Here is a 27,945-nt window from a genome sequence, read left to right on the forward strand (position 1 = left end):
ACGCTGGCCTCATTTAACGAGTTTAGAGGTTTCCCCTCCATTTCTAGTTTTTGGAACAGCTTTAGAAGAATTGGAATGAATTCTTTAAATGTTTGGTATAATTCCCCAGGGAAGCCATCCAGCCCTGGACTCTAATTTGTTGGGAGATATTTGATTACTGATTCAATTTCTTTCCTGGTTAAGAGTCTATTCAAATTTTCTATTTCTTCCTGTTTCAGTTTTGGTTGTTTTTATGTTTCTCGGAATGTGTCCATATCTTGCAGATTACTCAATTTTTTGGCATATAATTGCTCACAATAGTCTCTTATAATTGTTTGTATTTCTGAGGTTTGCTTGTGATCTCTCTTCTTTCATTCGTTTTTTTTTTTTTTTTAAATTTGGGTCCATTCTCTTTTCTTTTTGATAAATCTGGGTAGGTGTTTCTCAATTTTGTTAATTCTTTCAAAGAACGAGCTTCTAGTTTCATTGATCTGTTCTGTTTTTTTTTTTTAATTTCTATATCATTTATTTATGTTCTAATCTTTATTATTTCCCTTAATTGTTTCCTCCAGCATTATTTGCTGTTCTTTTTCCATCTCCTTTAAATGTAAGGTGTTAGGTTGTGTATTTAAGACTTTTCTTGCATCTTGAGGAAGACATGTATTGCTATATACTTCCCTCTTAGGACTGCCGTGGCTGATCCCAAAGGTTTAGGACTGTCATGTTTTCATTTTTATTTTCTTCCACGTATTTTTAAATTTTTCCTTTAATTTCCTGGTTAACCCATTTAACCTCCATGTATATGTGGTCTTTGCATATTTTTTCTTGTGGTCAAAAAGTTTCACAGCATTGTCGACTGAAATATGCATGTTTATGATCTCAATTTTTTCACACCCATTAAGGCCTGAGTTGTGACCCAATATGTGATCTGTTCTGGAGAATGTTCCATGTGCACTCAAAAAGAACGTGTATTCTGCTGCATTAGGATGAATGCTCTGAATATTCCATTTGGTCCAGTGTGTCATTCAAAGCCCTTGTTTACTTGTTGATTTTCTGCTTAGATGATCTATCTGTTGCTTTGAGTGGGGTGTTAAAGTCCTCTACTATTATTGTATGATCAATGAGTTTAAATTTGTTATTAACTGATTTTATAATTGGCTGCAACCAAGTTGGGGGCAAAAATATTTACAATTGTTAGATCTTCTTGTGGGATAGACCCCTGTATTATGATACAGTGTCCTGCTTCATCTCTTATTACAGTAATTGGTTTAAAATCTAGTTTGTCTGATATAAGAGTGGCTACTCCTGCTTTCTTTTGATGTCCATTAGCATGGTAGATGGTTCTCCATCCCCTCACTTTCCATCTAGAGGTGTCTTTGGGTCTAAAATGAGTGTCTTGTAAGCAGCATATCAATGGGTCATTTTTTTTAATCACTCTGATACCTTATGTGCTCTTATTGGAGCATTAAGTCCATTTACATTCAGAGTAGTTATTAGAGATATGAATTTAGTGCCAACATATTATATATAATGATGAGTTACATATAAAACTTGCCTATTAACCAACAACTTGGAAGGCAAAATCTGCCATTGCTGCAGATAATAAAAACTCACAAGCTTCATATTAATTTTCAACCCCCAAATCACCAGTTTTAAGTATATTTCAAGTTCATATGAAAGATATATTACATAAATCTTCAAAAGTATATATATTTCTGTTTACTTTTAAATTATATCCTAAAGGAATTTAACATCAAATATACTGTTGGGTTTTGGATAAATAATTCATTTAAAAATGTTTAATAATTTAATAATAATCATTATTAAATTACATTTAAAAATGTAAAATAAAATGCTCCACACTATTCTCTTATTTCTAAATTATGACTTACATGTTATACTTTATTCCAAACATCAGTATATAATAAATACACGCAAGGCTTTTTTTACCCGCTTAATGATCAAAAAGTTGTTCTTACCCCACATCAGTTTTATTCTGAATAACATTCACACCTTCTGAACCCAGCTCTGGGATCCATTTCTCTATTTCTTCTGCCCAAGGATATCTCAGAGATGAAGGGACCACTATTAAAAGAGGCCATTCCTCCTTATAGAAGTAAGCAATTGCTATTGCCTGGATTGTCTTTCCTAGACCCATCTAAAATAAAAAAAAAAAATTTAAAAATACATAAATACTTAAGTAAATAAATAAATGCTGAAATATTTTAAAGTTTTTTTTTTTTTAATTAATTTGACAAGTAGACGGAGAGGCAGCCAGAGAGAGAGAGAGAGGGAAGCAGGCTCTCTGCTCAGCAGAGAGCCCAATGCGGGACTCGATCCCAGGACTCTGAGATCAGGACCTGAGCCGAAGGCAGCAGCTTAACCCACTGAGGCAACCAGGCGCCCAAAATGCTGAAATATTTTAATGAAAATATTAATCAAAGGTTTACTTAAGAGTATTACCATCAAAATAATTTTCCAATGTAAAATTAATTGAATCACATAGTTAATAAAAAGCACAAGATTATGATGACCTTTAAAATTCATGAAGCAAACTATGTTATTTTCTAACCATTTATAACTGGACTTAGAGACAAAATAACCTGTTATTTAAAATATTAGTTATACTTAATTTATATAACTTAATTTTATAAAGATGTATATGACCATTTATAAGTTCATCTCTTAGAGAGTACAAGGATAAATACCTTACCTATACATCACAGTATCAAGTTACTTTAAAGCTAGAGTAAGCCCTACATCATGCACATTTTACAAAAGAAAAAAGCATAGAGTAGTTAAATTCTCTATTCAATCTAACAGTTAACTGAATGCAAAACTATTTTGAGAGCTGAGGTCTCTGGTGTCTTCCCACTTAATTGTTTCCACACTTATATCATAATGTCCCATTTCTAAGCATTACCCATTTAAAAAGTAGTTACTAAATCAATGTTTTTAGTGGTTTTGTTCTTCACAGCCAGAATCTGAAGACAACCCAAACATTCTTCAACTGGTACATGGATAAAAACTGGGGTATATTCATGTAATAGAATACTATTTATCAACAAAAAGGGAGCAAACTATTGCTATATACAACAACACGAGTGAAACCCAAATCATTTTGCTGAAAGAACGAAGTCAAACTCAAAAGCCACATATCATATCATTCCATGTTTATGTTATACAGAAAACACATCAGAGTAAAGGAGTGGGAGGAGAGCAGCAAGAGGGAACTTTTGGGATGATGGGGCTGCTTTGTATTTTGATTGTGATGACAGTTACATGTCTGTACGGATTTGTCAAGTTATAGAACTGCTCATTTTTAAAAAAGATTTTATTTATTTATTTGACAGACAGAGATTACAAGGAGGCAGAGAGGCAGGCAGAGAGAGAGGGGGAAGCAGGCCCCCTGCTGAGCAGAGAACCCAATGTGGGGCTGGATCCCAGGACCCTGAGATCATGACCTGAGCCAAAGGCAGAGGCTTTCACCCACTGAGCCACCCAAGTGCCCTGAGAGTTGCTCATTTTTTAAATAAATTAACCTAAGAGAGTGAACCGCACCTCAAAACACAGACTTAAAAAAAAAAAAGTAGTTATTATTGTGGACATGAGAAAGAGAGACTAAAAAATTTAAGTACTCCTAACTTGATGTTTCAAAGAGAAAAAAGATATAAATACCTAAAACAGTTAATTTAAAATGAGTTTTAAATGCTGAGCAAAATTAAAGAAAAGACAAATAGGAAGTTTGGGGTTTTTCAAGTCTCCACTAAGAAAATCTTGTTTTACATATTTTTTGTTGAACCACTACTTTGTTAAACTACATTGTTAATAAACAATGACAAAAGAAATCCTAGAATATTCAAAGCAAGTTAACATTTATTTCAGTCACACTCAGAAAGAGAAAACTAGTGTGACTTACTTAGGAAGATATTCTTTTGATTGGAATAAAGACTGTCAAATGGAGACAAGGTAAATGAAATGTAGGAAGTGACTTTATTTCTGACTTGGTGTTCAGTAAGTACTCAGATATTTGAATCCATGAGTGAATTAATAAGTAAATAAAGATCAAGGTCATTAAATTCTGTGGGACAGGCAAAAACCAGGCAGAGAAAAAATAGGAAGGAATACTGAAAAGATTTTAATGCAAAAGCAATATTATTAACCAAAATTTCAAAGCTCTGAGGCAAATCACATTCAAAAATAGAATCAAAGCAGGGGCGTTTGGGTAGCTGGGTGGTTCAGTCAGTTTAACATCTGACTGTTGATTTTACCTCAGGTCATGATCTCAGGGTTGTGAGAGTGAGCCCCGAGTTGGGCTTTGTGCTGGGTGTGGAGCCTGCTTAAGATCCTCTCTCCCTCTAACCATCCCCCTCCCAAAAAGAGCCAATGCTAAATCTAAAACCTTTAATGTATACAAATAATATAAGTGTCCATCAGTGGTTGAACTGATAAAGAAGTCACCATATTTATATACAGTGGAATGTTATTTGACAAAAAAGGAAATCCTGCCATTTGCCACAACCTGAATGGAATGTGAAGACATTATGCTAAGTGAAATAAGCCTCACAGAGAACAACAGATACTGACTGCATGGTATCATGTATACATAGAATCTTTGGACAAAAAAGAAAAAAAGTACCAAACTCACAGTAACAGAGAGTAAAAAAAGTGGTTACGGGGGCTAAGGGATAGGGAGAATAGGGAGAGGTTGGTAAAAGGGTACAAACTTTCAGCTACAAGATGAATAAGGTCTGAGGACCTGATGGAAAGCATTGTGACTACTGTTGATAACACGGTGTTGCATGATTGATATTTGGTGGGATGGTGGTACTAGGAGGTTCTCAACAAAATGAAACAAAATAAAATGAAAAACCCATAAACGTATGTGAGATGATATGCGAGAAGACTGGTGTGTTAAATATAGAGAGGAAATCCCTTCACACTGTACACATGTGTCAGGTCATCATGATGTATACTTTCTAGGTCTTGAAATTTGTTTTTCTGCTATACCTCAATAAGCCTAAAATTATAAAAAAATACTGGATATGTAAGTTTTTAATATTGAAACAAGATCCATTTGCGGATAAAAATTGTCTCCTATCTAGGGCTGAAGAATAGAATGGTTAAATTAGGCAGGACTTGGTAACCAGCGAAGGTAACTTAGGAATATAGACACACACACAAACACACACACACAAACACACACAGCCTACATACTTTATTACAAAATTAAATCATTTTACAGCCCAATATTCTGTATCTCTTTCTAAGGAATAGCATATAACATTAAACTAATAGGCTGACACAGCCAAATTAAAGATTTATCTGATGATAATAGACCTAACCCCTAAGAGAAATAAATAACTTATACATAACTTAGTTCTATAAAACCAAACCTAAGAGCAATTATGTACCAACAACTGATATAATGACTGGTATATTTTCTTGTCCTCAAAAGCCCACCAATCCTCATAGCTGAACCCACTTAAACATCACTAGATCTGGGACTAATATGATTCCAAGGCAATTGGAATTTATAAATTACAGATGTTTCCTAGTTTGCTTATACCCAACAACTATGATAAAGGAACCCAATTCCAGGAACCGAGCCACAGTCAATTCTTTGTTTGTAGACTATACCACTAAGTAACTCTCTGCCATACCTATAATTACCTGGCTTTGCTTCCTGCAATAGGTTCATAGATCATTTTCTTAACTTCTGTTTCTCTGGAAATAGGGATGTGTTTGATACCCTGATTTTCTGGAAAGTAGAAGCCTTTGCACCTCAGATTCTATCACCAGATCCTCATCTTTTGCTTGTTGCTAAGTTTACTTGGTGCCTGTCTACCTAGAGTTTTGTGTACTTCATGTAGTAGAACTAACAGTGTTCTCTGTGTTAACCTGCCAGTCACCTTAATTAAATTTCCTACTATTGTTTGCTACTGATATCAGGGACACAGGTCTTCAAAAGGGATGTAGGAAGTAAGAACTGAAATAATAGGCAGGGAAAAAGTTGGGGAAAGAGAAGTTATGGATTGAGAAAAGAAGATATAGGGAACTGGCATAAATACAGGAAAGAATAAGAATAATCAAGATCTGCTGGGGGTGCCTGGGTGGCTCAGTGGATTAAAACCTCTGCCTTCAGCTTAGGTCATGATCCAAGGGTCCTGGGATCAAGTCCCGAATCTGGCTCTCTGCTCAGCAGGAAGCCTGCTTCTCTTCCTCTTTCTCTCTGCCTATTTGTGATCTCTGTCTATCAAATAAATAAATAAAATCTTAAAAAAAAAAAAAATCTGCTGAAAAGCTACTCTTATTAGAAGTTTGAATTTATTTTTATCTTCTAGTTCCCTAAACCTGCTTCCTTGTATATTTGCTATATTACGCCAAATGAGTAAGTATTTAATTCCAGATATGTCATTTTTCAGCTCTAAAATAAGCACTAGAATCTTTTGAAATATATTTTTAGATTCTTTTTAGTAGATTAAATTCTCTATGAAATTTTTTTTATCTATTTACTTCTGTTGTTCACTCCTTGATTCTATGGAATAAAAAAATCATTGTTTTTGAAATCTCTTTCTGATAACACCAAAATCTGACCAACTATGAACTCTACTACCTAATTTTTCTTTTGGTACTGTTTCTCAGCATCCCTTATATTATACTTTTAATTGGATTCCAGAAAATGATTGGTGAAGAAATTATAGAAGCTTTGGATGGTATCTTCCCCCATATGGAAATTAGGTTAAGTTTTATTTTAGCATGCAAACTGAGTAATAGCAGATACCTCATTCTCTTTAAGTGTTGGTTTTAGGCTTTTTATGAGCAAGTTTATTTCAGATTTGCCCTTATTACTAGGATATGGTGTTTGCTATTAGAAGGTGTAATTCTGGAGGTCACTACAAGCCCAGGCAGGGTATTTACCAAGATTCTTCTCCCTCAACAAAACACAATTCTGATCTGTGTCCTTGGCTCCACAATAATGCTAAAATCTCTGCCTTGTTCTTTCTCCTCTAACTACAAATTTCTGCTGGGCTTTTTGGAGCTGCATCCTGTGCATGAACACTTTAAGAGATAGCCAATGATGTGAGAATAATATCTATGCAGATTTCATTGGTCTTTCTATCAAATTACCTTCTCTCTGGGATTTTTCTCTTCATTTCCCAATGGTACAATGCAGATTTGATAGCAAGACAGAGTATTCTCTGATACAAACAGGTTTAAGCAGCCTGTTTCAAATATGTGGCCCATGGCTTTAAGAAGAGAAAGAACTGAAGATACAGTGATGAATCTAGGCAGCTGAAGAACAAGAAGTCAATTTGGGGAGCTATCAATGTACTATTTCACTAAGTTTATGAAATTCTAAATATTTTTTATTGTTCCCAGCAATGTTATCACATGATTTCTTAATAACATAAAATATTATGACTGCCTTTTAAGAACTAAACTATTAAATTTTTAAAAAGTAAGTATCAATTAAGAAATAAGGAACTATTATAAAAGAAAGAAAGGTTCCCAAGCCAACGAGTCTTAAGTATAAGAAATGGAAGGATTAATTTAGCTAAGAAAGTAATGTGTTGAATACAAGAATAAACAATGGGAGCAAAGCAAAGGGTGCGGTAAAGAGTCTGATTCCATGTTTTAATGTTTGAATGTTGACAGCTTTTAAGCCCCATTAGTCCCCCTTACCCTCTTGTCCTAAATCCAGGCAAGCTGATAAGTAAATATGGGCATTACTTTCTTTAGCATCAGAGGGAAATTCAAAACCACAAAACCACAGCCCTCGTGGTGAAAACCAAGATCTTAGGCCAACTCCACGAACCCAACAAAAAACCCAGTCAGTCTCCTTTCCTCGTTCACAGAACATCCTCAAATAAAACATGATTCAATCTAAAAGTATATGGCTAAAATCTCACACTCCCATTAAAGAAAGAGGGGATCACATAATACAGGAAAACTGAGTTCTAGATAAAATTTGTAAATAAGAAAATAATTGCTAGGACAATATTTTTTACTATGTATATATTATATGTATTTATATATGTATATATAAGTATTTTTAAATATAAATATATAAATTTTTAAAAATACACTTGAATTTCAAGTATTTTTCCAAAAAATTAGAATAGCATGAGTTAGAAAACCAAAACACACTCAAATAATGTAGGTATATGGAAGTAACTATACTCAATAGATGGTTCAAAGCCTTTGGCTCTCACTATAAAAGAATTTGTTAAAGTAAAATGGTCTAGTGTTTCAAGATGATTAAGTCTAAGTCAATGATTAAGAACTAAAAGCACTACACAATAATGGTACCTCAATCTAGGTACTACGTAAGAAGAATTAAATAGAACACTTTAACTTCAAAAGTTTATTTTATCAATGTACTCAAAATAATAAAAATCACTTTTATTTAGGAGAATAATTTTGGATTTTCTAAATGTCTTATTCCACAAAAGTACTAAACAATGATCTTAACTGACACAAAGAATTCCATTTTCAATTTTTTTTTGAAATTTACACAACAAATGCATAAATCAGAAAATGCCTTCTGACTGAGAATTTCATTTTACTAGACGTTTCCAATGAAAATAATTTTTTTTGGAAGTTTCCAAAAACTTTTTTAAAGTTATAAGCAATTTGTATTTTTAGGATAAGGATGTAGGCTTATCTTTAGAGTAGATGATCAATTTGTTCTAGATGAGATTCCATTAAAGAAGACTTTCAGATATGCAGACTTTAAATCTTAATGACAGACTGAATTGAGTAAACAAACCCACATATAGAAATGTCAGGCTGAAATCCTATATTTGATTATTTAATCACTGTAGACATGGTTTAGGAAAACTATTCCCATATCCTTGTAGATTAAATTATATAAGCATACGTCATATTACTACACTTCATTTTTACAATTTGCTAATAGTTTGTGTATTTTTTAAATAGGAAGTTTCTGGAAACTCTACATTAAGCAAATCTGTTGGTACCATTTTTCAAACTTCATGTATCTGTGTCAAGCTTTGGTAATTCCTGCAATATTTCAAATGTTTTAATTATAATTAAATTTGAATTTGATTATGTGATCTATGATCAGGGATCTTTCACATTACTATTTTAATTGTTTTGAGGCACCACAAACTGCACTGATATAAGATGGCAAACTTAAATAATTAAACACAAACTTAAACACATATTGTGTGTGTCCTGACTACTCCATTGACAAGCTGTTCCCTCATCTATCTCCCTCTCCTTAGGCCTCTTTATTTCCTGAGACACAACAATATTGAAATTAGGCCAGTTAACAACCCTACCATGGCCTCTAAGTGTTCATGTGAAAGGAAGAGTTGCAAGTCTCTCACTTTAACTCAAAAGCTAGAAACGACTAAGCTTAGTGAGGAAGGTATGTCAAAAGCTGAAAAAGGCCAAAAAAAAGAGCTGGGCCTCTTGTACCAAACAGTTGGCCAAGTTGTGAAACATTCTTGAAAGAAATTAAAAGTGCTCTTTCAGGGAATACACGAATAATAAAAGAGCAGAAGAGCCTTATTACTGATGTGGAGAAGGTTTCAATGGTCTGGATTGAAGAGCAAGCCAGCCACAACATTCCCTTAACCAAAGCCTAATTCAGAGCAAGAACCTAACTCTCTTCAATTCTGTGAAGGCTGAGAGATGAGGAAGCTGCAGGAAAGTCTGAAGTTAGCAGATGCTGGTTCAAAAACTGTCTTCAGAACATAAAAGTGCAAGGGGAAGCCACAGTGCTTATGTAGAACCTGCAACAAGTTCTGCAGAAGAACTAGCTAAGAGCATTATTGAAGGGGCCTACATTAAACAACATATTTTCAGTGTAAACAAAACAGCCTTCTGTTGAAGAAGATGCCACCTGAGACTTCATAGCTAGAGAGGAGAAGTCTATGCCTGGCTTGAAAGGATAGGCTTTAAAGGATAGGCTGACTCTCTGGGTGGGGGCTAATATGGCTAGTGACTTTAAGTTGAATCCAGTGCTCACTACATTTCAAAAATCCTAGGGCCTTTAAGAATTATGCTTAATCAGGGCGCCTGAGTTGCTCAGTGGGTTGAAGCCTCTGCCTTCAAGGCTCAGGTCATGATCCTAGGGTCCTGGGATTGAGCCTTGCATCGGGCTCTCTGCTCGGCGAGGAGCCTGCTTCCTCCTCTCCCTCTGCCTGCCTCTCTGACTACTTGTGATCTCTGTCTGTCAAATAAATAAAATCTTAAAAAAAAAAAAAGAATTATGCTTAATCTACTCTGCCTGTGTTCTGCAAATGGAACAGAAAAGCCTGGATGATAGCACATCTGATTACCACATGGTTAGCTGGCTATTTTAAGCCCACTCTTGAGACCTACTGCTCAGAGAAAGAGATGCAGCTCAAAATATCACTGCTCACTGACCATGCACCTGGCCCCCCCAGAGCTCTGATGGAAAGAAATGTACAATGAGATGAAAGTTGTTTTCTTGCCTGCAAATACAACATCTGTCCTGCAGCCTAAGCGTCAAGGAGCAATTCTGACACTGACGTCTTATTATTTAAAAAATACATTTTGTGGGCCACCTGAGTGGCTCAGTTGGTTAAGCAATTGCCTTCAGCTCAGGTCATGATCCTGGAGTCCCACATCAGGCTCCCTGCTCAATGGGGAGTCTATTTCTCCCTCTGACCTCTCCCCTCTCATGCTCTCTCTCCCTCAAGTGAATAAATAAATAATCTTGAAAGAATACATTTTGTAAGGATAAAACTGTCGTAGTGATTCCTCTGATGAATCTGAGCAGTCAGCTGAAAACATTCTGGAGCGTATTCACCATTCTAGATGACATTAAGAACATTCATCATGATTCATGGGAAGTGGTAAAAATATCAACATGAATAGGAGTTTGGAAAAAGTTGATTCCAACCTTCTTAGATGACTTTGAAAGGTTCAAGATGTTAGTGGAAGTAACTACAGATGTGGTAGAAACAACAAGAGAACCAGAATTAGAAGTGGAGCCTGAAGATGTGATGAATTGGTATAATCTCCTATAACACTTTAACAGATGAGGACGTTCTTGTCATGGATGTGGAAAGAAAGTGGCTTCTTGACATGGAATGTACTTCTGGTGAAGATGCTGTGAAGACTGTCTAAGTGGCAACAAAGGATTTAGAATATTACATAAACTTTGTTCATAAAGCAGTGGTCAAATTTGAGAGGACTAACTCCTATTTTGAAAAAAGTTTGGGACGCCTGGGTGACTCAGTTGGTTGGGCAGCTGCCTTCGGCTCAGGTCATGATCCTAGCGTCCTAGGATCGAGTCCCACATTGGGCTCCTTGCTCCACAGGGAGCCTGCTTCTCCCTCTGCCTCTGCCTGCCATTCTGTCTGCCTGTGCTCACTCTCTCCCCTCCCCCTCTGATAAATAAATAAAATCTTAAAAAAAAAAAAAAAGTTCTACTTTTTACTCTATGTGGGTAAAATGCTATCTCAAATGGCATCACATGCTACAAAGAATTGTTTGTGTATTTTTAAGTTTTCAATTGAATTCCAGTTAGTTAATATACAGGGTAATATAAGTTTTGGGTGTATAATATAGTGATTCAACACTTCCTTAAGCCACCTGGGTCTTATTTTTAAGAAAATGCCACAGACGCCCAATCTGTAGCAATTACCAACCTGATCAGTGAACAGCCATCAACATCAAGGCAAGACCATCCGGCAGCAAGAAAGTTATGACTCATGACTTGCTGAAAGCTCATGAAAGCTTGGTAAAGTGGTTTGTGACAGGTCTCCCCAAAATATGGCAATTTGTCACTAAGATTATTTTGAATTAGTAACACTCAAACCCCACAGATTTAGGAAAAGCTCTTTACCTCCCCCATGACTGCCAAAAAGAATTTAGATGGAGGATCTGCTCCAGGAGGAGACCTATCACTATAGATAACTGCACTGTAGTATGTATTAGGTATGGAAGGCAGGCAGGAAAGTCCTTTATGTCCCACTGTTTCTACATGGCCCAGCTAACATTTATTTACCAGTTACTCTTTTCATCATCTTGTGAACTGCATTCCTTCCCTTTTAAGTCCAACATAACTTCCCTTTCTCTTTAGTTCAAAATGATATATAAACCCTTTTTAACTGTCTTTGCAATTGTATTTCTGTGTGAATTCCCAACATCTATGAAATTAAATTGGATTTTCTCCTGCTAATCTGTATTTCATGTCAATTTGACCCTCTGGTTAGCCAGAAGTACTTCCAAGGGCAGAGGAAATGTCTTCCTTCCCAAGAAGTGTTAGCATTTTGTAGCAGTATTTTTTTAAAAGATTTTATTTATTTATTTGACAGAGATCACAAGTAGGCAGAGAGGCAAGCAGAGAGGGGGGAAGCAGGCACCCTGCTGGGCTGAGAGCCTGCGGGGCTGGATCCCAGGACCCTGGGATCATGACCTGAGCCTCCAAGCAGAGGCTTTAACCCACTGAGCCACCAGGTGCCCCTTGCAGCAGTATTTTAAGTTAAGGTATGAACACATTATTTTTTCCCCCAACATAACCCAACATAATGCTACTACACATTTAATAGACTACAGCATAGTGGAAACACAACTTTTACATGCACTAGGAAACCAAAGAGTTCATTTGACTCACTTTATTGTGGGGGTCTGGAATTGCACCTGCAATATCTCCAAGGTACTTTTATAATTCCCTTTCCTATAGGTAGTTCAGATGGTATGTTGCAAAATTATTGTTTGTTCTTAGATGTGTATGTGCATGTGTGGGTTCATTCGTCTTACAGAAAACTCAGAGAGAGAACGGACCACAGGGATACAGACATACAGGCCTGATATTTTCTTCACTGAAGAAGGAACAGGTGGGGCGCCTGGGTGGCTCAGTGGGTTAAAGCCTCTGCCTTCGGCTCAGGTCATGATCCCAGGGTCCTGGGATCGAGCCCCGCATCAGGCTCTCTGCTCAGTGGGGGGCCTGCTTCCTCCTCTCTCTCTGCCTGCCTCTCTGCCTACTTGTGATCTCTGTCTGTCAAATAAATAAATAAAATCTTAAAAAAAAAAATAAAATGCAATGTTTAAAAAAAAAACAAAACAAAAAGAAGGAACAGGTGACATTTTCAGAAATGTGTTGTCACACTTCTCTGATTGTCTAGCTTTTACTCATGGATGGGAGGAGGCTTTCTCCTGAAGGGAAAACACTGAGACCAATTGAGGCTGGGAAGGAGGTGGTCTTAGGGGGCAACATGATGTGATAAAATACTTCTCTATCTAAAAATAAGACACCGAGTTGACAGTAAAACTCAAGTACGTCAGTACCCAAAGCACAGCTTATGATTCCATGTGGAGGAGAGCAAAAAGAATATAGTGATGAGGTTCTGGAACGAACAGAGAGGCTAGATATGAGCAAATGTACTTCAAAAATAACCATTTCTACTATTAGCAGTTAACTTTTATGCTTTCAATAATGAAGTTTAACCCTTGCCAAATTTCTAGGAAAATTTCATTAAGAGTCATTAGAATCCTTACAAATAGGATAAAATATTATCAATAGGTAAATCTGAGTAACGGGTATATGGAAATTCTCTGTACTATTCATATTCTTGCAGCTTTTCTATATGAATGAAATACTTTTCAAATAAAAATATGAGGCATTGAAAAAAAAAATATGAGGCATTGAGAGGCAACGTGGGGAGGTTGAGGGATAGGAAAGGACTAAATGAAACAAGATGGGATCGGGAGGGAGATAAACCATAAGAGACTCTTAATCTCACAAAACAAATTGAAGACTGCTGGAGGGGAGAGGGGTAGGGGGAAGGTAGACAGGTTATGGACATTGGGGAAGGTAAGTGCTATGGTGAGTGCTGTAGAGTGTGTAAACCTGGTGATTCACAGACCTGTACCCCTGGGGCTAATAATACATTATGTTAATAAAAAAATAAAAAAAATTTTTTTAAAACCTGAGACAAAAAAGTTACAGCTCCACAACCTAGAATCACTCGTGTTGGAAGGAGGAATGAGAAGCCTGTCCTATATTTCAAATGAAGTGGCAAAGAGGAAATGATACTAAACTATTCCAGACGTACTGAAAGAAGAAAAGCTTCTCAATTCTTTAAAAATTACTTTTAAAAGTCAACATACCACTCATATGAAAACCTGAAGTATGATAATAAAAGATCAATCTCACTTGTGAGTACTGGCATAATCATTTTAAGTAGATTATTACAATTTGGTAGACCATTGAAAGTGTAACAAATGACTAAGAGGAGATCAAGTCCAGGAAGAAAAAGACTGTTCAACATAAGTAAGTGTGCTACTATAATTCACAATGGTAAAAGGTCAACAGAAAAATGTTTTATGGTAATCATTATGTTATGGTAATCAAATGTTCTATGGTAATCATTATATTCTAAAAAGGCTAAAAAAATCAATATTTATTCTTGATAAAAGCTCTTTGTTTACTGACTATTACACCAAGGGGATTATCTCTTCACAGGAGAAAAGTATGGTCACAAACAAAAAGGCTGTCCAGTTTTTAATAGATAAAACATTCCCATTAATATCAGAAACAGTAGAAAGAAATGAGATGTATAAATATTATTAGGATTGACAAGTAAAAAGTACATTAGTTGCAGGTAATATTACCAAATACTTGGGAAACCAGAAAAATCAATAGGAAAATAATTATCATTATTGGTAGTAACACCTAAGTATCACATACAGAATTCAGGTAAGTAACTAGTTCCAAATTATAATGAAAAAAGTTTGGTACTTTGGTATTTTGAAAGGAATAATCACAACAGAACAATGAAACAGAAGAGAATATAACAACACACAAAATACCTATGGGAACTGAGAACATGATCAAACTGGCATTTTAAGTTATTGAAAACAATGGTTCATTCAACTAAAGCTATTAGGAAAATTGGCTAATGAAGGAAATCAGAAATAAGCCTCAATGGAGTAAGGATTACTCTGAGGTGACTATTTTTGAGAAACAGCAGATATAGAAGAAGTTATGAAGGTGGAGTAGTTGTTATAATTTTGTAGGTAAAATTTACATTTAAAAAGAAATCTCTATTTCTGTGTCTCCCTCTCTGTATCTGCAAGGGAGTGATGCCTGAAAACTACAAGAACTCCTGTGACTGGAGAAGGCACTGACCGAAATCTGCATAACTAATCCAATCCTTGTTTACCATGCTTTTCCTGATAACCTCCCACCCCTCCCTGAACCGTCTTTCTTTTGGTTTAGCTAAAGATGGTATTTAACATGGTGGCTTGGGCCACCTCAGGGAGTTTAATCATTTTTCCTGGGTACTTCCACTGTGTATATGAAGTATTCATTTTAATAAACTTCTATTTATATATTTATTGTCTTTTTTAAAAAAAGATTTTATTTATTTGACACAGAGAGACAGAAAGCAAGAGAGGGAATACAAGCAGGGGGAGTGGGAGAGGGAGAAGCGGGCTTTTTGCTGATCAGGGAGCCCAATGCAGGGCTTGATCCCAGGACCCTGGGATCATGACCAGAGCCAAAGATAGATGCTTAATGACTAAGCCACCCAAGCACCCGTATTTTTTGTCTTTTATACCAGAATATTCAGCCAAGAGCTCAGAAGGGTAGAGAGAAAATGATATTTCCTCCCTTACAATCATACTTAGCTTTAAAGAGTCATAAGACATAGTAAAACACGAGATATGTAAGTATAATATGAAATATATATGTATTATGTATTCAAACATTTCCACTCTTGAGATAAAATAAATAAAATATCATGACAGAAAAATACTGATTGGTGGTAAAGCTCCATAGTTCAGGAGATTTTCCATATTTTTTTTGTATCTTTTTTGAAACCTGCTTTGTAAAATTAAAATCAGATGAACAAACTGTCATAAGATTCTATTCATTTTCTCCATATGTATTATGGGATTAGTGCCTGGAGGCTTTTTTGAAAGCAAAATTCCAACAGAACACAAACAGCATAATTATAGATGCTGAGGAAATTAAGAAAGAAAAGGGAATAGGAAAAAAGAGGAGCCTAAACTTTTGGTTTTGATCATGGTTTTTTTTTTTTTTTTTTTGAGCAGGGAAGAGCAGAGGGAGGGGAGAGAGAATCAAGCAGGCTTCATGCCCAGAGGGTAAGCCCAACATGGGGCTCAATATCACAACCCTGAGATCATGACCTGAGCCAAAATCAAGAGTCAGATGCTTAACCCACTGAGCCACCCTGGCACCCCTTGACCGAGGTTCTTAAAATCTAACATACTTACGAATAACTCACTAGTTCAAAATTCAGACTGTAAGGCACCAACTTCCCAAATTGTAATTTAAAGAAATGAGACACTTTTATTTTTGGTCTACACATTTTTAAAAATTTTTACATTTATTTATATTTCTTTTTTAAACTGGGCTTTTAAAATAATGACTCCTAAAGTGATTCTCAGTAGATGGCTCTCAGGATGTATTCTGAAAGTAACTACTCTAAAGAGTAAACTTCAGGGGGCGCCTGGGTGGCTCAGTGGGTTGAGCTTCTGCCTTCGGCTTGGGTTTTGATCCCGGGGTCTTGGGATCAAGCCCCACATTGGGGGTCTCTGCTCAGTGGGGAGCCTGTTCCCCCCCTACCCCGCCTCCTGCTCTGCCTACTTGTGATCTCTCTCTCTGTCAAATAAATAAATAAAATCTTTAAAAAAAAAAAAAAAAGAGTAAACTTCAGGGTAAAAACTCCTAAAGAGCATTTTGCTTAAATTTGGCCATTTTATTCTCGAATATAAGAAAAAAAAAGTGAAACCAGAATTGACACTTAATAGGATTTTGTTTTTGAACATCTTAATTTCTATATAACCTTGTTCCATAAGTGATCTTAAATTACAATTCCAAGGCAGTACCATAAATAGTGCTTTCTACTGCTAAAAAGAAAACAATAGGCCCAAAATGATGTCTGTCAGAGTAAGACCCCTAGTTAGTAAAACGAGACTTAGTACCTCATCTAACAGCAGTTATAACTTCCCCCCAAAATGCAGTCTTAACAGGTCAGTGAGAATTTTATGATGGACACCAATGAGTCTTCACATACACTGACCATTTGCCAAAAGATGAGGTAATCTACATGATAAGATCCTCTCCTCTTCTGCCTAAGGAAAAGAGACTTTACTATTCTTTCCTTTTGCTTTAACTTTCTACCATCTGCCTTATAAAAACCTTTCATTTTGTACAACCCTTTGGAGCTACCCTCTACTTCTAGATAGAATGCTGTCTGATTCATGAATTGTTTAATAAAGCCAATTAGATCTTTAAATTTACTCAGTTGAATTTTGTCTTTCTAACACTACTTTGCTATTTAGAATATAGAATAACTTAAACAAAAATAGAATTCTGCTTCTATCTTCAAAATCTACTTAGATGAAATAATAATTTAACAGAAAAAGACATTTCAGAAATTTAATAAAAGCTCAAAAAGGGGATCTAATTTACATGTTGCTTTACTTGTTATTTTATATAATCAATTAAAGGGCTATATTAAAGAAGTTATCATCAAAACTTAACTATTTAAAAACTGGAAGAATAAATAACTTACATCACTAAAATATCTAGTTATGATGAACACAAAGAAATCAAACATAAAGGATTCATAAATGGAAGCAAAATGTGTGGGAAAATACAAAATTATCCATGTGTTATAATACCACTGTAAATATGTTGTTCAGAAATGGAAACAAAAGAGTCTCTCAAAGGCATATGAAAACAAGGACTAAGAACAAAGAACAGGAGCTTGGGAAGATGGTGAAAGGGAAGCAAAATGTGTGGAAAAATACAAAATTACCCATGTGTTATAGTAACACTGTAAATACGCTGTTCAGAAATGGAAACAAAAGAGTCTCTCAAAGGCATATGAAAACCCGTACTAAGAAACAAAAGAGAGGAGTTTGGGAAGTTGGTGGAGTAGGAGGACCCGAAGATCACTGTGTGCCATGTATGATCCACTTCTGAGACAATAAACTGGAGAGCCATCTTAATACTGGCAAAGTGCACAACCAAATATAGAGAAGAAGTTTTATCTGAAAGGTTAAGAAGGGCAGAAAGGTGGAGGGAGGCTGCCCACTGGAAGGAGTAAGCTGCAAGCGCAGAGAGGGCAGAAAAAAGGGTCCTTGAGGAAGCGCACATATGGAAGACTAATCCTCGTAACATTTGCCTTCAAAGGACAGACGGTTTGAATTCCATAAGTGTGGGGCTTTATTCATTTATTTATTTATTTTAGTGATAGAGAGAGCCTGTAAGCGAGAGGGTGGGAGGTGCAGAGGGAGAGGAAGAGAGAGAATCCTAAGCAGGCTCCACACTCAGTACAGAGCCCGATGCCAGGATCAAATTTCACAACTCTGAGACCATGAGCTGAGCCAAAATCAGGTGTTGTACACTTAAGTGACTTAGTCCCTGAATTCTAAGTTTGTAAAACCAATGTGACTTGGAGCCTGTAGCTTAAAAGTTAGCTGACAGCACTGGAGGAACTGGGAGAGCACTGGGAGGGCAGGTCGATACCCTTAAGGAGACAACAGCCTACACTGAGAGGTAACATAAAAACTGCAGTTCATTGTACACAGTTCATTGTATGAACTGAAGTTCATAAATGCCAGGGGCCAATGGGAGACAGATCTGTTCTTTCTGATTTCAGAGCATGTTGGAAGACATCAAAAACAAAGGAGCTGGCAGGTGCCATTTTCCTCTCATGCCCGCCAGCATAAACACAGAGCCACCTGTGAAATGTGGGGCTGCACAGACACTTGATACTTAACCTGCTAACAGTGCCCCACATTCATGAGTTGTCCTGAGGATTTGCCCTCCCCATGTCTGCTAACCTCAGTCCTGGGCTCAGGGCAAATTTGTTAAAGCTGTGCATTTGCTCAGCAAGTCACTAGGTACACAGCAACTGAGGGGCTCCACATTCACTTGCCAGGCCTGGTGCTCCAGCGATCATAACACACAGTGCTAAGCCACTCCCAGCTTTGAACCTGGCCATTTTGGCCCCCAGCCCCCACCTTCCACAATGCTTTGGGGGATCCAAAGGTCTAGTGGCCCAATGAAAATTATGCTAACACTGAAGCTCTGTTCTCAAGTTGCCTGGTAGGCACATACCCTAAGAGCTTGCCTACCTGGGTCTCACTAATACACAGTGACCAAAAGCAGCCCAAAAGAGGAAGAGACCCAGTACAGATAACTACACTGAAAGGAAAAATGACTCAGACACAACAGCAGGGTATAAGTGACACACATAGGATACTGTGCTGAACTGCCAGATTATGCTATACAGGGAACACTTCACTGAAGAGCAATCAGGAGCTTTTCTTCATAAAGTCCCTACTCTCAAGAGCAGAAGATATACCAAACTTCCTTAACACATAGAAACAAACACAGGCAGACAAAATGAGGAGACAGAGAAATTCATCCCAAATAAAAGAAAAGGACAAGGCCATTGTCAGACATCTAAGCAAAACAGATATAAGTAACATGACTGATAGAGAATTTAAAGCAATGATAATAAGGATACTCACTGGCCTTGAGAAAAGACTGGAAGAAATAAGTGAGACCCTTAATGCAGAGATAAGGAATAGCACAGCAGAGATGAAGGGCATAATAAACAAAATGAGAAACAGGTGTGATGGAATGAACAGCAGGATGGAAGAAGCAGGGGAACAAATTAGCGATCTAGAGGACAGAATAATGGAAAGTAAGCAAGCTAAATAAAACATAGAGAAAAGAATGAGGCAAAACAAAAACACACTTAGGGAACTCAATGACTCCATCAAATGTAGTAACATTCATATTACAGGAGCCCCAGAAGAAGAGGAGAGAGAAAAGGGGGCAAGAAATTTTTTTGAAGAATTAATAGCTGAACATTTACCTAATCCGGGGGAGGGAATACATATCCAGACCTAGGAAGCACAGAAAACGCCCATCAAAATCAACCAGAACAGACCCACACCAAGACATATTGAATTATATTGCTGAGATAACTGATAAAGAAAAACTGTTCAAAACAGCAAGACAACTTACAAGGGAAAACCCAGAAGCCAATCAGGAGATTTTTCAAAAGAAACTTTGAAAGTCAGAAGGGAGTAGCATGATATATTCAAAGAGCTGAGTGAGAAAAATCTACAGCCAAGAATATTCTATCCAACAAGGCTATTATTCAAAATAGAAAAAGTGATAAAAAGTTTCACAGACAAAGACTAAAGGAGTTCATGATCACTAAACCAGTTCTTTAAGAAATACTACAGAGGACTGACTGGTATCTCCTGGAAAGGAAAGACCAAAAGTGAGAGTATATAGGTAGAAAACAAAAAACCAACAACAAAAAATATTTCTGTTTTATAAAAAAGTCAAGAACTCACACACAAACACACAGAAGGATATAAAATAGAAATGAAACTAAAATGTGGAGAGAGAATGGGTTGAAACTTAAACAGCTATCATCTTAATATAGACTTCTATATGCACAAGAAGTTACATACAAACTTATTGGTAACTGTATGTCAAAACCACTAAAAATATGCAAAAAATCAAGAGAAAAATCAAATAAATCACTAGGGAAAGACAGCAAAATATGAAAGATAGAAGAGAAAATCTTCAGAAACAATCAGAAGATAAGTAATAAAACTGGCAATAAATACAAAGCTATCAATAATTACTTTGATTGCAAATGGACTAAACCGTCCAATCAAAAGAGACAGGGAGAGAGAATTGCTAGGAAAAAAAAAAAAAGACCCATTTATATGCTGCCCACAAGAGACTCATTTTAGACCAAAGAGACCTGCAGACTGAAAGTGAGGGGAAGGACAAACCTGTATGCTTCTTTTTTTTTTTTTTTTTTTTAAGATTTTTATTTATTTATTTGAGAGAGAGAGATCACAAGTACTCAGAGAGGCAGGCAGGCAGAGCGAGAGGGGGAAGCAGGCTCCCTGCCAAGCAGAGAGCCCAATGCAGGGCTCGATCCCACGACCCTGGGATCATGACCTGAACCAAAGGCAGAGGCTTAACCCACTTAGCCACCCAGGTGCCACGAAACCTGTATGTTTTAAATGGGTGTCAAAAGAAAGCCAGATTAGTGTGCTTTACAGGGACAAAGGACTTTAAGACAAAGGAAATATATAATAATAAAGAGGACCACCCAAATATATACATACAAGCAAAAATTCTCAACAAAACATTAGCAAACTGAGGGACACCTGGGTGGCTCAGTGGGTTAAGCCTCTGCCTTCGGCTCAGGTCATGATTACAGGGTCCTGGGATCGAGGCCCACATCTGGCTCTCTGCTCAGCAGGGAGCCAGTTTTCCTCCTCTCTCTGCCTGCCTCTCTGCCTGCTTGTGATTTCTCTGTCAAATAAATAAATAAAATCTTAAAAAACAAAAAACATTAGCAAACCGAATTCAACAATACATTAAACACACACACACACACATACATACGCAACACTCACCGCAATCAAGTGGGATTTATTCCCAGGATGCAAGGCCGTTCAATATTTGCAAAACAATCAGTGTGATACATCATATCAGTAAGAGAAAGGGCAAGAACATGATCCTTTCAATGGATGCAGAAAAACCATTTGAGACAGTACAACATCCATTCATGATAAAACACAAAACAAAACAAAACAAACAAACAAACAAAAAAACCTCCGCGAAGAAAGGTTAGACAGAACACACTTCAACATAATAAAAGCCATATATGAAAAACCCAGAGCTAACGTCATCCTCAATGGCGAAAAATTGAGAGCTTTTCCCATACAGTCAAGAAAAAGACAAGGATGGGGCGCCTGGATGGCTCAGTGGGTTAAAGCCTCTGCCTTCGGCTTGGGTCATGATCCCAGGGTTCTGGGATCGAGCCCCACATGGGGCTCTCAGCTCAGTGGGGAGCCTGCTCCCTCCTCTCCCTCTGCCTGCCTCTCTGCCTACTTGTGATCTCTGTCTGTCAAATAAAGAAATAAAATCTTTAAATAAAAAAAATAAAAATAAATAAAAAAAAGAAAAAGACAAGGATGTCCACTCTTACCACTTTTATTCAACATAGTATTGGAAGTCCTAGCCACAGCAATTAGAGAACAAAAAGAAATCAAAGCCACCGAAACCAGTAAGGAAGAAGTAAAACTGTCACTATTTGCAGACGACATGATACTATATAGAAAAAACCCAAAGACTCCACCAAAAAACTGGTAGAACTGATAAACAAATTCAGTTAAGTCACAGGATACAAAATCAACGCTCAGATGTCTGTTGCATTTTTTTTTCATTATTTTTTGTTAAGATATCTCTACACTCAATGTGGAGCTCAAACCCAGAATGCCAAGATCAAAAGTTCTTCTGAGCCAGCCATTGGTTGCATTTCTATACGACACTGATGAGGCAGCAGAAAGAAAAATTAAGGAAACAATTCCATTTACAATTGCACCCCAAATAAAAAGATACCTAGAAATAAATGTAACCAAAGATTTTAAAGAACTGTACTCTGAAAACTATAAAAACACCGATGAGAGATACTGAGGAAGACCAAGAGAAATGTTAAGATATTCCATGTTCATGGACTGGAAGAACAAAGATTTTTAAAATCTCTATATGATGCAAAGCCATCTATGTATTTAATGCAATGCCTATCAAAATACCAAGAGCAAAAAAGAAAAGAAAGAAAAAAAAGAAAGAAAGAAAATATCAACAGCAATTGCACAGAACTAGAACAAACAATCCTAAAATTTTGTGAAAATACAGAAGATCCTTAAGAATGAAAGCATTCTTTAAAAAGACTTCTGCTGCAGGCATCATAATTCTGGATTTCAAATTACATTACAAAGCTGTAATAATTAAGAGTATGGTACTGGCACAAAAATAGACACATAGATCAATGGAACAGAATAGAAAACCCAGAAATAAACCCATCATCCTATGGTCAATTAATCTTCAACAAAGAAGGAAAGAATATCCAATGGGAAAAAGAAAGTCACTTTGACAAATGGGGTTGGGAAATCTAAACAGTAACAAGCAAAAGAATGGAAGTAAACCACTTTCTTACACCATACACAAATATAAACTCAAAATGGATTAAGGACCTAATTGTGAGACCTGAAACCACAAAAATCCTAGAAAAGAACACAGGCAATAACTTCTTTAACATCATTCATAGCAATTTCTTTGTAGATCTGTCTCCTAAAGTAGGGAAAACAAAAGCAAAAATAAACTACTGTGACTACAAAATAAAAGGCTTTTGCACAGCAAAGGAAAACAATCAGCAAACTAAAATGCATCCTATGGAATGGGAGAAGATATTTACAAATGACATATTGGATAACAGGTTAGTATCTAAAGTATATAAAGAACTTATAGAATTCAACACCTAAAAACCAAATAATCCAATTAAAAACTGGACAGAAGACATGAACAGACATTTTTCCAAAGAAGACAAATAGATAGCCAACAGACACATGAAAAGATGTGTGGGGTGCTTGGATCACTTAGTCAGTTAAACGTCTGACTCTTGATTTCGGCAAAGGGCATGATCTCAAGGTCATGAGATGAAGCCCCACACTGGGCTCCATGGTGGGTATGGAGTCTGCTAAAGATTCACTCTCACCCTTTCTCTCTACTCCCTCACCTCCCTCTCTAAAAAATAAAATAAAAAAAACTAAAATGGATGCTCGGTATCACTCATCATCAGGGAAATGCTAAATCAAACTGCAATGAGATGCTACCTCGTACTTGTCAGAAGGGCTGAAATAAAAAAGAAAAAAAACAAGTGTTGCCTAGGATGTGGAGAAAAAGGTATCCTCTTACATTGCTGTTGAGAATGAAAACTGGTATAGTCACTGCATAAAACAGTATAGAGGTTCCTCAAAAAGTTTAAAATGCAATTACCCCATGATCTAGCAATCATACTTTGGGTATTCATCCAAAAAATATAAGAACACTTATTCAAAGGGACACATGCACCTCTATGTTTATTGCAGTTTTATTTACAACAGCCAAATTATGTAAGCAGCCCAAGGGTCCATAGATAGATGAATGGATAGAAGATGTGTACATCTTCCCATGTGTACACACATGGGAATATTATTCAGCCATAAAAAAATGAAATCCTGAGGTGCCTCAGTGAACAGTAAATATCTGCCCTTCTCACGCCTTATTATTGCCACTGATGATCATAGTTAAAATCAATGTAAGATTTTATAAAAGGTAAGATGAATAAATCCCTTGCTTAGCACAGTAAATGACTACAGTGGAAAGCTCTGTATCCTTTTTTATACAGCAACACTGTAATTTTAAGACATCATGAGAATTAAGAATAAAGGATGTCATTTTGAAATTTAGACTAGAATATTAAAATAATGTTTTCTTCAGTTATATAATGACACATAAAAATTGTGGTAGAAGTAAATAAGTAAGTCTACCACTTATTTGAGACATGAAGAAAATTCTTCCAAAATAAGGAATCAAATGTATATGAATAAAAAGCAAACCAATCACAGATTCAGAGATAACATTTTTACAAGTTTATTACAATGCCCTCAGTTTAAAAAGTATTTGAATTAATCTGTCAGTTCATGTGTTAACATATAGCAATCACTTAAGAACCCTGAGAAAGAACCTGAAATCTCAATCCAGTAATTTTTGAAGATGTTAATTAAGTAATGTCAGAGATTCAGTACTCAGATTCTGAACTGAGACCCTTTCAAGATGAGTCTTACATATATAACAAAGAAGTAAAAAAGAAGCCCTCTTAAGAAAAGTTTTTTTAAAGAGAAAAGTAAGAACTCACTTAAATGGTCATATAAAATGAAAAGGAAACATGCAAAAAGAAACAAAATGCTAATCACATCTTCTACCAGTTGCCAAAATGCCACTATTGACTAAAAATGGATCCTTAATGAGTTGGGTAGATAAGCTCTCATCAGTTAAAAAGTAAAAGACGGCCAACAAAGACTCAGATTGGGCTAGAATATTATAGCTGGGATGGAAACAAGAATGTGAATCAAATAAGGCTCTAAAATGAATTTGTCATTTTAGAAAAAGACATGGAATCTTACCAAAAATTAAAATTGCTGTTTAAATTTGCTTAAGCTATTAAAAAAAAAATCCTGGGCTACTAAGGAATAAAAGAGAGAAAACCATCAATATTTTATTATTTAAAGGGAATTTTTATATGTTTAGAGAATATTTAGAGAGGTGTGTGTGTGTGTGTGTGTGTGTGTGTCCCAAAGAAACCACCCCATATCAAGATAGATACCCCTGGATTCAAACTATGTAATTTTCTTCCCTATGGCAGAATCTGTATAGACTGCTTCCATATTAGATAAAGTTACAGATAATTTCTCCTACAATGAAATGTCACATGAACCCCAGGGAAAAGGTGAAATATATTCAGTTCCTGAAATGTTTATTGGGTAGGGATGCCCCCTGCTTTCCCAATATTGGTAAACATCTTATTGGATATCTTGTATGTTCTCTTTTTCTTTTTCTTCTACTAGAACTAATGATGGCTCCAAATTTCTGAAATCAATCTATGTATAAAAAAGGCACAAAAGTGTATAGCCGTCAATTATTAGTTACAAAATTCAATTTTAATCCATGAAAAGAAATGAGATATGTCAAAATTATGATAATGGCATCATATGCTAGCCCTCATTTATTAAATATTATCCATGTCAAAAAAAATGGACTCTGCTTTTGTAGAACTAGTTGAATAGAGAAAAGGTAATATATTGGAATGACATAAAACTTAATGAAAATGTTATCTTAATGAAAACTTGCTAAAAAATAAATTCAAATTGGGTTTAGAATCAAAATAAGTGTCACTTGCAAAATATTAATGACTATAACAATAAGCACAAATAATAAAAGTCCATTTATGTGAGGATGATGCATATGTTAAGATCTAACCAGAGTTGATTTTAAATTACTGAAGTACTAGTGATATTAAAGAAAAGAGGAGAGTCTAGATGGCAGAGGAGTAGCAGACTGAGATAACATCAGGTTGCAGGAGTTAAGCTAGATAGTTATTAAGCCATTCCAAACATCTACAAACCCAAAAGGAGATAGAAGAGCAGCAATTCTAGTAACAGAAAATTGACCACTTTCTGAAAGGTAGGATGTGTGGAGAAGCGAATCCAAAGCATGGGAAGATAGAACATAGGGGTAGGGGCTGGCTCCTGACAAGCAGTGGAGCAACGGAGCACAAAATCTGAACTTTTAGAAGTCTGCTCAACTGAGGGACATCACTACAGAGGCTAAGCGGGGGTGAAGCTCTCGCAGGGACAGTGTGGTCTCAGGTCCCACGGGGTAAGAGAAGGATTGGGGGTGTCTAAGTGTGGCAGACCTCGCAGATATCAGAGCAGGGAAGCCAACTACAGAGATGGAGCAGAGGAGTAAGCTCTGAGCTTGGGGTTAACTTAAACCGTGATCTGTGGCACAGTTGGACCATGGCTTTTTGAGCAGGGACCCCACAAGTGAGAGATTCGGGGAGACCCACCCTTCTCTGCCAGAAGAGCAGTGCAGCAGGAATCTGCTGGGTTTGGAGACTTCAAACAGGACTATGTGCCAGAGACAGAAATGCTCAGGCACAAGCCAGATGAGCTTGGAGCGTGGCCAGAGATCAGAGAGATGGGAGTGATTGATTGATTTCCTCTAAGGGTGCAGTGAGGAGTGGGGCCCCAAGGTCTCGGCTCCTCTGGGCCAGAGATTGGGAAGCTGCCATTTTCATCCCCTTCTCCAGAGATCTACAGAAAGCATTCAGGGAAGGAACCACTCCGGAGAGCAAACCCGAGCAGATTACTTAGCCTTGCTCCTGGCAAGGGCAGCGCAATTCTGCCTCAGGGAAAGACATTTGAGAATCATTACAACAGGCCCCTCCCCAAGATCAGCATGAACATCCAGCCAGATCAAGCTCACTGATCAAGGAGAACAGCAGAATTCCAGAGGAGAGGAAAGCAAAGCATGGAATTATGGCTTTCTCTTCATGATTCTAGCATCTTCCAAAGTTAATTAAATTTTGTTTTATTTTATTTTTTTCTTATTATAATTTTTTAACATTTCCACTTTCCTCTTTTAACTAGTTCTTAACAATACCTTTCTAAAAAAAGACTTTTAAAACCTTCATTATTATACTCATATTGTATCCTTCATTGTACCTAACTTTATTTTTTGTATACATATAAGGCTTTTTCTTCTAAAAAATTTTGGGATACAATTTCTTCTAATAGATCAAAATACACCCTAAATTAAGACCAGGGCTTTGTTCCAGTCTCCAGCCTGAGCAAATTGTCTCCATGTCCATATTCTTTCTTTATAGAACCAACTTATCAATTCCTTTTTTAGAATTTTTATAAAGTTTCATCTTTACAGTCATAGTCCATCCCTTCATCATGCTTATCCTTATTTTTGTATATATATAAGCTTTCCTTTCTTTAAAATTTTGGTAGGTAGTTTCTTCTAAGAGACCAAAATATACACAAAATCAAGTGGGTGGCTCTGTTCTATTCAACAGTCTACTAAATATATATATATATATATTTATTTATTTATTTATTTATTTATTTAAAAAATTTTTAAATTTCTTTTTGCCTCCTTTCTTCTCCCCCCAATTTGCTAGCGTACATTTTTCTGGGGTCTTGGCACCCTTTTACTATTTTATTCTCCATTCATATATTCATATCTGGATAAAATGACAAAATGGAAAAACTCACCACATACACAAAAAAAGATTAAAAGAAAGTACTGATGGCTAGTCACCTAATCAATATGGATATTGGTAATATGTCAGATCTAGAATTCAGAATGACAATTCTCAAGGTGCGAGCTGGGCTCAAAAATGGCATGGAAGATATTAGAGAAACCCTGTCTGGAGAAATAAAAGCCCTTCCTGGAGGAAAAAAAAGAACTAAAATCTAACCAAGCTGAAATCAAGAAAGCTATTAATGAGGTGCAATCAAGAATGGAGGCTCTTACGTCTAGGATAA

General features: G+C 36.4%; 1 protein-coding gene across 2 annotated transcripts in view; it reads right to left on the reverse strand.

Annotated features, from left to right (window-relative positions):
- The window catches only part of ZRANB3 (zinc finger RANBP2-type containing 3), a 320,871-nt gene that overhangs the window by 151,414 nt on the left and 141,512 nt on the right, over window positions 1–27,945 (reverse strand). The window contains exon 4 of one of the 2 annotated variants that reach the window (XM_059166728.1): window positions 1,959–2,137. In XM_059166728.1, the coding sequence (XP_059022711.1) occupies window positions 1,959–2,137 (179 nt within the window). Of the gene's footprint in view, window positions 1–1,958; window positions 2,138–27,945 lie in introns of those variants that run through there. The other variant, XM_059166729.1, reaches the window with a different exon arrangement.

The sequence above is a fragment of the Mustela lutreola genome, chromosome 3 (genome assembly GCF_030435805.1).
Source record: "Mustela lutreola isolate mMusLut2 chromosome 3, mMusLut2.pri, whole genome shotgun sequence".
Classification (NCBI taxonomy): domain Eukaryota; kingdom Metazoa; phylum Chordata; class Mammalia; order Carnivora; family Mustelidae; genus Mustela; species Mustela lutreola.